A 14,225-nucleotide genomic window follows, 5' to 3' on the forward strand; every position below is an offset into this window, starting at 1 on the left:
ATTTTAATTTTTTTAATTTTGTAATTTAATAATATATATTTTAGTCTACACTTTTAAATATTAATGACTAATTAATAACTAAAAACAATAAACTCTTATTATCATATAGAATTTTTCGTTATTGTGTAATTGGTCCATTATCTATGTGTCGAAATCTTCTGCCTCACTAGTTACTACTTTGTCAATAAAACAAAAAAAGAGAGCAATCTCTAACAAAATTAAGATTAGACATTTTGGCCGTAATGAATTTTTATTTTTTATAAGTTTTTGTGTTATCATGAAATAAAATGGTCTCTTTGTTATTTTGAGTGGATTAATTTGTTTTATAATAAATTTTTTGGAGATTTAATTGTCTAATAATAAAATTTGTTAAAAACTTATTTATTTATACTTGAAATTGATTTTGATTAAAAATGAAAGAAAGACTAGTTTAATAATTCTTGAAAATTTTTAGTGAATAAAAAATTATTGAAAAAATTAAACTTCTTATCCAATGGACTAAGGCTGACTTTGATAAAATATTTTGAAAAAATTATAAAACATACAAACTCCTCATTTAACATTTGATAAATAAAAAATACTATATATTTGTACTTTTAAAAGATAAAAATACTTTTGAAAGCATCTATTTATACTCTAACTCAAAGATATAGCCAAGTCCAAAAATGTAGCTCACTCAAGAGATTCAACTACTATCCCTATCCGACCTCTAGAGGTCGGGCACGACCACGACAGTTCAGCCTATTTATGTGAATAAATAATTAACTCCTAAAATATCTCTCACTTATCTAAAAGGGAGATCTCAACAACTTTCCTAAAAAAAGGAACAATTATCCATCATTAAAGGTTGAACTACTCTAAAAGGTGATTATCTTTTCTACTATAAATAATATACTAATATCCTCAGGTATATTTAGAATCCAATCTACTAAAAACCTGTTTTAAACCCTTGCTAATTTAAGCATCGGAGTCCCTTGCAGGTGCCACCCCGACCTCCTCACGAAGAACTCGGACGGCGGCACCTCGGCACCAATACAAATCGGACGCTGCCTCAGAAAGAGTTTAGACCTTACGTCTAGGCTAAATTCAATCTAGTTTCAGGTAACCCTTGAAACATTGACGCCGTTACCGGAGACCTAGAAATTTATAGCCAATCATGGCGGACAATCAGCTCGAGGACGGACACATGGTGTCGGAGTCAGAACCAAAACCTCATAACGATGACCGAGCACTCATGATACCTCCACGGCATGATAGAACGAGTGGTCCTCACGGGGAGGGAACATCAAAAAATCCTCTACCAAGGAGAATCCATTTAAAGATACATCCACCAGAGATTGAAGAACCCTTGCATCTAACCGAGATCATGGGACTCGTACACGGGTACCATGGTCGATTAGAGAAACTTGAACAGGAGATCGCGCGACAAAGAGAGGCAGAAAGAGATTTGTGAAAAGAAGTACGGCAACGAAAAAAGTTAGAAGAAAAGCTCTCGAAACTAGAGGCCGGCCTTAAGTCAGAGTAATCGAGCGGATCGAGAGGAAAGCCCTCTTGGAGGATAAGATCCATTCATTGAAGAGATCATGTAGGCTAGGATTCCTAGGATCTTCAAAAGCCATGATATGGACCTCTATGACAGAACGACCGATCCGAAACACCACCTCAACAATTTTAAAAGTCGGATGTACTTAGTTGATGCGTCTGATGTAACTCGCTGTAAAACTTTCTTGATGACATTATCTAAAGCAGCGATGAAGTGGTTTGATAGTCTACCATCTATCTAGGTCAGTAACTTGTTTCAACGATCTTGTAAGAAAGTTTCTCACCCGCTTTTTGATTTAAAAAGATAAGGTCAAATATGCTCCTAGCCTTCTAGGGGTCAAACTAAAAGTCATAGAAACTCTCCGATTTTATATGGAGTGATTCAACAAAGCTTGTTTAGAGATTCAAAATTTACCTACAGAAATAGCGTGATAATGGGTTTGGTCAATGGCCTCAAAGAAGAGTCGTTTCTCAATATATATCTAACCGACATCTGACCTCTTTGTATGAAGTACAAAAATGGATGGAGAAGTACATTAACATGGAAGAGAATTTCCGACTTAGAGAGCTAGTTCTAAGGCAAAACCCTCCCTATCAAGCTCGAGATAAATATAAAGAAGCAAAGAAAAAAGAGGAATACAGCTCGGAGAAACCTCGAAGAATCATAACTACACCCCACTTTGAGTTTCTCCTGTCGACATCTATAGGAAAATCTGTCACACTGAAAAACTTTCACCTCCTTGTCCTATTAAGCACAAGAAAGTTGGAAGTCGGACAGAATATTGCGAATATCACAAACTATATGGACATTCTACCAATGATTGCTATAATCTGAAAAATGTGATAGAGAAACTGGTTAGAAAAAACCCATTAGAGAGATGCCTCGCTAAAAGATCGGACGATCCTGGAAAAAGAAAGAGAGGTGATGAAGACAAAGGTCGATGAGATCGGCCACCACAAACCCCCTGATAGGCACGTACATATGAAAAATGGAGATTTGCGGGAGGGTGAGTAACTAAATCTTCTCGCAAAAGGCATCTCAAGGAAGTATACCAAATCGGGGAGGACTACGACGTTGCCGACTTTTCCACAATTTCATTCACCAAAAAAGATATTCAAGGAGTGACACCTGGTCATGACGATCCTATTGTGATCACTATGATACTCGACAATGCAAACCACCACAGAACTCTGATAGATCGGGGAAGCTTTGCCAATATATTATTCAAACTCATTTTTGACAAGCTCGGGTTAGAAGAAAAAGAGATGAGAGCTTATCTCGACAACCTTTTTGGGTTAGGAGATATGCCTATCCAACCTCTCGGCTTTATCTCCTTGCACACCACTTTTGGTAAGGGGTTGAAGTCTAGAACTTTGAGTATAAACTACATTGTGGTCCACGTAGCATCAGCTTACAACATGTTGATAGGTCGGACAACTTTGAATCGACTAGCTGCGGTTGTTTTCACTCCTCATCTCTGCATAAAATTTTCGATTTTAAAGGGAATTGCTACCATCAGAGGAGATCAGAGGTTGGCACAAAAATGCTATAATAAAAGCTTGAACCTACGAAGAAGCATAAAGGGTAAAGAAGTCAACGCCGTTGAGTTCAGAGGTGTCTGAGCACGAGAAGAACTACGACCACAACCTAGAGAAAAAATTGAAGAGGTTCAAATCGAAGACCAGGGGAAAAAAACAAGTATAGGAGCCAACCTTAGTGAAAAATTAAAAGCAGACCTCGTTAAGCTCTTACAACAAAATTCCGACTTCTTCGCCTGAAAAGCTTCCAATATGTCTGAGATACACCTCGACCTTATGTGTCACAAGCTCGCTATTTACCCGAACTCACGACCTGTAGAACAAAAACGATGGAAGTTCGGCCCTGAAAAAACATAAATTGTAGAAGAACAAGTACAAGCCTTATTAAAAGCCAGGTTTATAAGAAAGGTAAAATATTTTTTGTGGTTACTATAATTTATAATATTATTTCAAATAAAGATAATAGATCAATTAATTCCATCTAATACAATATTCACTACAAAAAAAAGAGTTTAAATGGCATTGATATTACGGCGGTTTTAAAGAATCGCCGTAATATTCGGACATTATGACATTTTTGATGCTGCCATAATTAACTTTGTATTTGGTGGCAGTTCTGGTGATTATGGCGGTTTTGAACCGTCGTTTTCACACGTATATAAAAAAAAAAACTGCAATCCCTAGCTCATTAAATGAAACACATCATACGGCGCTCTCGATCTCCTTTCTCTCTCTCCTTCGTCTCCTCCGTGTAAAGAAGTTCTCCGACAACGTCGTTCTTCCCTCTCAGGCTTCTCCTCTCTCCACCGGTTACGATCATCTAGGTACCTCTCCCTCTCAAGTTAAACTGAAATAGTTACTCTGTTAGAGAAGGCGAAACCGAAACTGAAATTACTGATTTCTTCGTTTTTGTTTATGTTATGGTTTCAAAATTGTTTTTGTTGCTGATTTTTGGAAATTTTGTTTCTCTGCAGCTCTGCGATCGGGTCTTGTGTTGAAGCATTCGATTGACGTTGGTACGGGGGTGATTGATGCTGAGTACAGAAGACCGGTTGCGGTGATACTGTTCAACCAGTCGACGATCTCAGATCTTGGATCTTGGATCTTCCTTCCTCACATCTGCCGTCGACACTGCTTGCAAAGCCGGCGAGGTTATTTTCGTAACCTTACCCCCTCCTTTCTCTTTCTCCCCATTCTCAGATTTAGTGCCAATGTCTTTAGCAGCTTCTGCTCTGCGTGATTTGCGGTTGAGGTTGAGGTAGCATGGTGATTGCCTGATTGAGTGATTGGTGACAAGGTATTTAAAGTGATTACTCATAAAAATTACTAGACAAGTATTATGTAAAAATATAATTATCTTTGATTTTTCAACATATATTTTTTGAATTCATAATTTTAACTAATAAAATTCTTAGTTATATGATTGTTTTTTTTTCTTGTAACAAATAATTTTAACTAATGAGGATGTGTTTGGGATAGAAAAATCTCTGAGGGAATTGGAACAGCTAGCTGACACTGCTGGCTTAATGGTTGTTGGCTCTACCTACCAGAAGTAAGTTCTAAGTTCTAAGTTCTAACTGCTTTGTAATTTATTTGTTTTTCTTGGTTTGGTTTGCCTTCAATTTGAAACATAGCATAGTTCAACACAAAGGTCGACTTCCCAATGCATTGAAGATGAGACTTATGTTTATGTTGCTTGAGAGGAGGGAAATCATGGTCACTGAATTATTTATAGATAGTGAAGATTACAGAAATTATTTAAAAAGCTGTATGGTAACTTAAAATGTTATTATATTAGTATTTATTATTCAGTGGTCAAGATTCAAGATTTAGTTATTTTGTTATAATTTATTCGGTGAAGGAATTTCTTTCTAATTTGTTGAGATTAACCATTGATTGTGGATGACCTCAATTGAAGATTTGTGGTGGTATTTATTCTCTTTATGTGTCTTGTTTAGTTGAAGGTGCCAGAATGCTTCGGTACTATTTATGTGTCTTGTTTATATTTTTTTCAAGCAGCGTGATTTTATCTAAATTAATTGCGCTACAAGCCAAATGGATTTCCTTTTAAAAATTATTTATTTTCTTCTTAAGTGCTGGTCGTTTATTGAATTAATGTAGGTAATAATATCGTTTATTGAATCAAATGGATCAGAGGTATGGCCTTATGTGGAGTGGCTCATTTTTTTTTATATATGGAGGCTTTGTGCGTGTGTTTTTTGGATATGGAATCATGAAGGCACAATACAAATATATGGGGCAGTTTTTTTGGTTAGTGTCAGGTCTAAAAATTCGGATCATGCGAGTTGTTTAGTGGCATGTTTTGCATAGCAAATTGGTAGGTCCGATTTGAGGAGGAAGAGATGTTAGAATTCTGGAAGATGGTAATCGACCCTCCGAATTGTTAGCAGTGTTGATTTTTTTTTTTTGTGTTGTGTTATGAAATCGGAGGGTCCGAGTTGAGTTTTTTATTATTTTTTTGAATTCACTAAAGGTAATCGCATGGTCCGATTTGGTTGGGACTTTAAATAAAAGTTGGTGAAAACTGGATCAGAACAACCACTCTCGCATCTTCTTCTTCTCCTTCTTCAACGGTTCTTTCTTTTGGTTTTTAGTTCCTCTGTTTCCTTACTTGTTTGGCATAATAGCTAAAAATCTAAAACCCAAGTTTATGAGCTTGTTAATGTGATTGAGAGAAATGAGTGACAGAGTGTTATTGAAGGTGTATTATTTTGGTCAGATTTTGTTACAAACATCTGAAGGAGTAACATTTGTTTGTGAAAATCCGTTAGATGTTGTGATTCCTTTCACAATCTCATTTGAAGAGCTCAAAGGTGTGATCTGTGAAAAGATTCATTCTGAGAGGGCAAGAAGGATATCATGTATTCTATATAGATATCCTATACAAGTGTTTGGTGGATTCGTCCAGTTTCAAACCAAATATATAACGGACGAAGCGAGCATGCAAGATATGTTTTCCATGTATATTGAAAATCGGAGTCAACTCTCGTTCATCGAGTTGTATGTTGAGTTTGAGCAATCTGAGGCCGACCGGAATATTCTACGAGAAGATTACAATAGTGACAATGAAGAAGAGTTCGAAAGCAACTACGACGAAGTTGTTAGTCCAGATGGAGATGAGGTTCAAGGTGACGGAGCTATGGCTCCGGATGTGTCTGATGTGGCAACTGCACTGGCAAACGATGTGCCGTTTGAGGAGCCATCATTCATGCGAGTTTTGGATTTGGAAGCCATGCATGTTCTGGAATTTCCAGATTATATCAGTGCACGTACGTAATTCTCCGTATTTATAAGAAGGATTGGAATTTTTTATTAATTTATCTTGATAGTTGGACCAAGTAGCTAAGTGAGGTGTGAAAATATACTTGATCAGTATTTATTTTTGTTTACCTATTTGTGTATTTAACTTTAAGATAATAAATTTATAAGAGAGTTATTGATTTAGTTGAATATAAATTAGAATTTATTGGTTAAGTAGTAAATTAATTAAATATCCGTTAGTATTTATGAGTTAATTTAGTAAATTAAGTAAATACAAATTGGTATTTATTAGTATTTATTAGTAAATTAGTAAATTATATTAATATAAATTAGTATTTATCAGTATAGAATGGTAAACTAGTAAATTAGTTAAATTAAAATTAGTATCTATTAGTAGATTAGTTGAATATAAATAAGTATTTGTTAGTAAATTAGTTAAATATAAATAGTTTGGAGGTTTTTATCATAATTGATGCAGTAAAAATTGTTTCACCTTTATTTTCGAATATTTAAATATTTGTGTTTTTAAAATTGGTTGTATGGCTGTTCTGGTGGCAGAAATTTCTTTTGTCGCAGATGGTGAATTTGCCGTTGGGATGGAATTCAGTTTCAGGGAAGCTGTTATTAAAGCGATAAAAGAGTATACTATACGAAGAAGCGTAGATTACCGGGTGTATGAGTCTGAACTGTTGACATTTTATGCGAAGTGTACATAGTATGGGTCAGGGTATGATTGGCTTATCCGGGTTAACATGATTAGCCGGAAGTACTGTTAGGATATAAGAATGGTATAATGACAGTCACACATGTACGAGAGCCACAATTTCTCAGGATCATTCGAAGCTGAATTCGACCACAATTAAGCAGAAGCAATTAATTTTTCACTTCTTCCAAAATTTTAATAATTATAATAAGAAATATTAAACAAATTAAAAAAATATTGCGTTTCTTTTAAACTGCAACAACAATGTATATAGCATCATTAACACACTAACAATAATAATAATAATTAACACACTAACAATAATAATTTTTATACAAAAATAGTGAAAAAATTTTTAAAAAAAATTTAAAATTAGTCCTAACCATTCTATGTATATTTCTAAGTTCAGATCCTAACAATAATAATAACAACTAAATTTCTAACAATAATAACTATAATTATAAAAATTAAAAAAATTTTAAACCAACTTACATAATCTAGCAAACTGAGATAGTGCATAATATGAAGCTCAGGACGATCAACATTTTTAATTTTATTTTTTTTTAGCATTTTCCTATTTTTTCCATCATGCAAACCCACCAGCAGCAGAGAAATGAAGAACAATAATGGAGTTTTGAGGTTGAAAGTGAAGGCTCAAAGTAATAACTCGGATGGTGAGAGTTTTTGTTGCACCTAGCGAGTTGGTCTGTGGGGCACCATTTGAGGAGCTATGTTTGCGTGCCGCGTGTCCACCATGCAACAAAACGGACCATCCGTTTTTGTTGCTACAAGTCGGACCCTTCGTGTTGCACCTTATGTGTCGTACGGTCCGATTTGCAACACACCTGACACCACATCCATGTTCAGCACCCCCTTTCCCATAACCCGGTGCAACACAATCCAAAAGTCCATATAGAAATTAAAAACTGTATGTGGAGTAGTGTTTATTTTTCTTTCCAGAACATTCATGTTTAATTTGCCTGAAATAATATTAATAATAGTAATAACAATAATAACTGGTTTAATTAGTCTTAAGCAGGATTATTATATATTCTGATATAAAAGATATATGTTCAATTCCTACAACTTCCAATATATATATATATATATATATATATATATATATATATATGGATTTCCGACCACTTTTATTAAATATAATTTATATGTATGCTCAATACTACTTATTATATATGTAAATGGTGCATTCAATCCAAGTTACGGTTGTGGAAATAGTGTCGCATGATTTATATTTTGTTGGCTTAACATAAATCTCGGCACATTGCGGAATTTGATTGGATAAATAGTTTGCTTAACTGTATTATTGTATACTCAATGTGTTATGGTATTGAATATAACTAGCCCCCTGTATATCTTTGAAATTTTATATAACTGATTAATTTCTGCTTAAGGTCTCAGGTTCCACAATATTATCTTTGAGATGGCTCAATTGCTAATCTTATAATGACTTAAATAGTTTATCTGCAAAATTTTATTGTCCTAAGGAGTAATTTTTTTTATGCAATGGTCTACATCATATTTACTTCTAATAAAGAATGTATTGGAGTAAAAAATAAATTAAATTACATGTATTTTTTTGTTGACTAAAAATAAAATACAACTGAAACAAAACAAAAACTTAAGAAGAAGAGAGTATATCGTCTGCTATAATCTCAATTAAATCATGCTTAGGTAGATAGCAGCCATTCCGTATAAGGAAGTTTATTTCGCACAGCATGTTTTAATTAGGTGTCTTTGTATCCTATGAAAAGGAAAGAATGGAAAATGAAAGATCAAATTCCCTACATGCTTCTATGATTTTATTTTGTTGCTAAGAAATTTTCCTCAACCTACACTCAACAGTGATAATCTCATTCTTGAACTTGACAAGCTCATACTTTTTATTTTGAAAAATTAATACATTTAATCTGTTGTAGGATTTATCCGTAATGGCCTGTTTCTCACATGCATCGGGAATCACTCACATAGATTAATTGAGCTTATCTCATTTGATTACAAGTGGCTGCTCTATAAGCCGTTGTTTAGTGGGGTCTGCATAGATATATTTAATAAATGGAAAATTATAGTATACAAATTAATGAGCATCTAGAGATTCCTTTATTTCTTCTGCTTGAGTTCCGGAGCAACACGTGATTATGATGTCGAGGCATGGGGAGGCGGCCTGACAGGGCTGGCGAATAGGGGGGCTCTTCATGAGTGATGGCTGGCTTGCCGCAACTGTAACGGCGCCACATAAAGCCTGGGCAAACATAACGGGTCTTTGGGCTGGACCTCATAATCTCCAAAAAAATGGGCCGATTCATACGCTTTCTTGTCATTATTTGCTCCTTGTAAGTAGTGGACTGAAAAATGAATTTTTCTAGTGAAAATAAATGCAGTCGGGAAAAAAAAATGAAGGAATAAAAAAAACGCTGGAGGGAGACAGGCCAAAAGGGAAACTGTCCGTAGAGTGAAATTGCAACTCCGATGGGGTTATGATAAAGTTACTAAATTAAAAGGAAAATACAGTAGAACAAAATAAAATCTAATGGAGATAAAATAGAAAAATTAAAAGTGTGCCTGAATGCTGTGAGTTATGTGTATTCTAATGGATAGTGTTTAAATTAATTTAATGTAAATTTTTTTATGGTTACTTTTTATAAAAATGAATTATTTTTGAGTTATGTGTATTTACTAAAATGAGAACTAGACTTCGTTAGATATCTTTAAATTAAACAAGATAAGCCAAAAAAAGTTTATTAATCGATGACATATTTTTGTTATTGATAACTGTATGACATCTATTAATATTAATATTTTTTAACATATATTTGAATAATGTCATAGATACTAATTAATTAATAAATTAGAGAATAAGTTGATATAGGAAATTAAATTTTATATAGTTAGTTAATTATAACCGGGTCTACCGATTGAATCTGTGATCCACCGGTTGAAACCGATTAGAAAGAGCCATAAGGTTCGTGAGAATTCAGAAACCGGCAAAGCAACCTCGAACGGGAAAAATCCAGAAAGCGCACGCCGCAACAAACCGACCAGTTAACAACACCACATTCAGTGTCGACCACATTCCGAGTAGCACGAGGAGAAAGAAGAAGTCGATGTCGCGATTCCTCTCAACTCCTACGGCATCACCCGCAAAGCCGTCACCTGAAGTGGTAAAAAGGCTTCCAGTTGTTCTTTGTTCAATCGTGAAAACTTCTTACTCACTGATAACTTGCGTGCCTGCCGTTACACAATCTGGTGGCATTGTTTAGGTGGTTTTAACCTCCGAGACCGACGGAGACACCCCTGCATTCAACACGGAGGATAACGTAGAACGTGTGGGTTCTGGAGTTACTGGACGGCATAGGTGCAACGACCGGCCCCCTGCTCCCGACGACGTGGTCAACGTAGGTAGTCTGCTGAGTATAAAGGTTGAGCGAATCCCACAGGTTAGGATTTACATTCGATCTTTCAACACAGCATGCCGAATCTTATTATGGAATCACGTCCTCTGGTGTGTAAGTTATCAGTAACGTGAACTATATCTTACAGATTATCGACTTGGTCTTCCGTCCGAAGGACATGATGAATTTGTCCGGGCTGGAGTTAGTCGTAGCAACCTACATCTTTAGCAGAGACCTTCCACAGAGGTACTTAAGCACGGTCACGACATGAGTTTAATGTGCTAGAGTTCGACAAGTCAAACTTACTCATAATAAAAATGAAACAAACAGATGAACAAACAATAACAAGTGTCCCACCTCTAGCGAATCAGTTGATTAGAGAAATCCAAGTTTGATTTCCCAGATATAGAAGATATTACAAGTAATTTAATCGTCGATGATAAATAATGTGATAGTTACGAAATCTTTAGAAAGGCACTAGTAGTAAACATTAAAAGTATCAATGTCAACATATTGAGATAACAAAGAAATACTTATTAATCTATATCCTAATTGATGTATTAATTAAATTATTAAAGTTTTTGGTTACATACTTACCTTTATATACCTCAATATCACGACAGCGAAATTCTGATCGACGTCGGCGACTGTATCTCTAGTAGGGGAGCGCTTGCCACAATGTGAGATTGTCGATGATGTGAGTAAATAGTACTAAACACACTAACCATTCCAACGATTGCCAAGCCGACTATGTTAGCTCTGTTAATCCTGCTGACGAGGTTTCCTATTTTTTTAATAATGCAGGTCCTTAATGTAGTGGTTCGCATGCTCACAACTACCTCCGAGCGACAACGTTGGTTCCTACCCACAAGTATTATGGTAAGACCTGCAACCTCAATGTGTACAAAAAATAAATGCGGTGATGTTCAGCACTAGCTGTACGAGTTACCCTAAGTAGGAGCTGTTTAATTAAGTAGGATTTACATACAGAATGCCGAGTGTTTTTCGCTAACCCCTGACAGAAAATGTTTCCAGCTCGAAATTGGAGACACTACCATATAAATCAGCAAGTTAGTGTTAAAGCACGTTATCCGACTATATGCAGCATGAGTATTAAGAAGTGACTCCCGAATCCCGAGAGATGCATTTGATATATGATATCTGTACGCTTCGTTACGAGTTTCGAAGAATAGTGATTCCACTTGTGCATGCTGAGGGCTAACTTTCGTGATTTCAGTGCGCTGTTCATTATTTTTAGGTCGATTAAACGATTAGTAGAGGTTTCTTGTCGATAAATTTTTTATGGGTTTGACCCTGCCCTTGAATACCAAGTCCTCTAACGATGTGCATGTTTGTAACTGTTAGCAAGCTGCAATCGACGGTCGTTCCATGACGTCCGAAAACATGACATCCCTCCGTAATAAGTACATGCGGAGCAAGGTGGATCGTGTCACGAGGGTACGTACACAGGTCTATGTTTTACTTTATGTTGATCACATGGATGGATAAGTTTATTGCGTGGCTGTTGTTGGGTGGGGGGTATCTGTAGATTTATCAGCCGATGTGGTGTGACTGGCACTGGTACCTAATGATTATTGATGTTCTAAGGAAGAAGTTGATCTATCTCAACTCACTTCAGGACCCGCATCAAACTGATGCAAGGAAAACAGGGATGATGCGAGTGGTAAGCAACCATTTGGTTGTTAAAATGTGACGTCTTGCAACCTGATTTTTCATGCACATGAGTATGATTATGAAGTATACCTATTTTTTGTAGGCGTTGTATCTCGAGGGACTCACTTTAGGAAAGCCGTGGCTGTCGGGCGACGGGGGGCTGTGTCCGAGGTTTTCGGCATTTGAATTTGAAGAGCCGGATGTCCCTCAACAAGAGGGGAACTCGTAAGTACATGGCATTTTATATACCATGTGTTCCTAGTACAATCTCTTGTACGTGTTACTATCTTATAATGGAAAATACTAAAGACTACAACCAAATGTGACAAACTGCATTCCATTTGGTTAACCATGTTGATTACTCGCACGTGAGAAAAGTGGCATCTGATCTTTCCATACTTATGCAATTTCAGATTGATCGGAGATAAGTTAATAATAATGAAACAGGAAAATGGTGTAAATTTTAATAACGCTCACAACTATTCTGTTGTTATGAAATCTGGAATTAAGTCACTAAGGGAGAATTTTCATTCTGAGTCCTAGAGTTTGAAATTCAAGATCTTGATTCACCCACCTAATGTCTTTATCCGCTCGGATGAATGTTTACCCACTTACAGATTTTACTCAGATGCATTTGCATGTCATTCACAAGTGTGTCTACACTGTGTAACAATTAACTTAGCAGATATATGTTTAAACTTTTCAGTTGTAATCCTATGGTCTACGAGTGTATTATAACAATCGATTCTTTTTGGATTACCATAAGATAGGGACTCTTTAGAGTGTAGATTACTGTGTAAAAAACATTCCTCTAATCGATGAGGACTGATGAGCGGTCTTGAGAATGCAGATTACTGTGAATGAATGTGAAAATCAACGTGATAGTGAGCTCTTATTTTCTTTCATGTACAATGATGTCTATTGTATTGTTTCCTATCATTTATTGCTTTGTTGATTTCAGTATTGCCAAAATTCCGATAATTAACTGTGTGCCTAAACAGCATGGACTGCGGCATATGGGTGGCCCAATAGATGATTCGGGAACACTTATGGAAAGATTATGGAGTACAGGTATGTTGACGAATGTGATTTACTGAAACATTTATATGGTACCCTGCGTGAATGCTACTAGTAGAGTATTTCTTGGTGGTAACAATTTTGATCTACATCTTTATCCATTTGTTTCAGCATGTGAATAGTGCGACGCGCATGCGGTTAGCTGTGGACTGTGCTGAAATCATACAACGGAATTGCACAGGAAGTAGTCGCAAAGGCATTTGCACACTGGGAGATGAAGTCAACCTAGCCAACTGAAAATTGTCTTTGGATCCGACCAGTGGTTAATAATTTTGCAGGGGCGCTAATCAGGGTCCTTAATTTTTTGCTCCAGCCCTTAATGTTTCGGGACCAACTTGAGATGACATCTCGAAATTGTTTTTTGTTTGTAAAGTGTGAAACATCACTGCCACCCTCTTGTTAATATGTGTACATACTAAACTTGTTTCATAGACTTCAAATTTTTTGGGGTTGTATGCGCTAGTGTATTGTATACCGAAAGGGCTGTTTTAATTAGAAATGATGCTCAGGAGTTTTCAAAAAAAAAAAGATCCACGCCTGAAAGCTTCATCTTCATCATCCTTGCACATTAAAAGGACCCAATTTTTTTCTCCGATTTTGAACGCCACACATGTTAGCAGTATCATGACTTATCCCTTGTCAGGGAAACATTGTTAACGCCTTGGACCGGAAACACCTACCCCGAAGAAAGAATCCCCAACAACCACCTTTGATGACACATTAGTTGTGATAGGCACATGACACATTAAAAACGCACTTCATTCACCACTATCCCTACTTCCACATTTTACTTGCAGTTCACCTGTATAATTTCTTGTATCTCATTTGGTCATGATCGACATGCATTATGTATTTTCTCTTAATTTTGTGGGCTAGTATTAGTAAAAGATGGCCTGCTACACATGGTCCTATGGTTCCTGGGCATCCGGAAAGAAAAAAAAACAACTAATTCACCAGGAAAGTTAAAAGTAAAACAAGCCAACATTCTTTCAATCAAA

General features: G+C 36.0%; 1 protein-coding gene across 1 annotated transcript; it reads left to right on the forward strand.

Moving 5' to 3' along the window:
• Positions 1-11,274: 11,274 nt before the first annotated feature.
• On the forward strand, positions 11,275-13,349 carry LOC107613213 (uncharacterized). Its single transcript, XM_021110001.2, has 6 exons — positions 11,275-11,355; positions 11,842-11,934; positions 12,026-12,160; positions 12,254-12,375; positions 13,112-13,221; positions 13,339-13,349. The coding sequence occupies exons 1-6, from the start codon at positions 11,275-11,277 to the stop codon at positions 13,347-13,349; spliced, it is 552 nt and encodes a 183-aa protein (XP_020965660.2).
• Positions 13,350-14,225: the final 876 nt, after the last annotated feature.

This window comes from Arachis ipaensis, chromosome B8, assembly GCF_059453495.1.
Source record: "Arachis ipaensis isolate K30076 ecotype BB chromosome B8, ASM5945349v1, whole genome shotgun sequence".
Taxonomy (NCBI): Eukaryota; Viridiplantae; Streptophyta; class Magnoliopsida; order Fabales; family Fabaceae; genus Arachis; species Arachis ipaensis.

Excerpts from the sequence above, each read along its gene's own strand:
- LOC107613213 (XM_021110001.2), top strand. The coding sequence starts at position 11,275 with ATGCAGGTCCTTAATGTAGTGGTTCGCATGCTCACAACTACCTCCGAG. Across the intron at positions 11,935-12,025 it reads AGGTGGATCGTGTCACGAGG|ATTTATCAGCCGATGTGGTG; the intron begins GTACGTACACAG and ends GGGTATCTGTAG. Across the intron at positions 12,161-12,253 it reads AAACAGGGATGATGCGAGTG|GCGTTGTATCTCGAGGGACT; the intron begins GTAAGCAACCAT and ends TATTTTTTGTAG.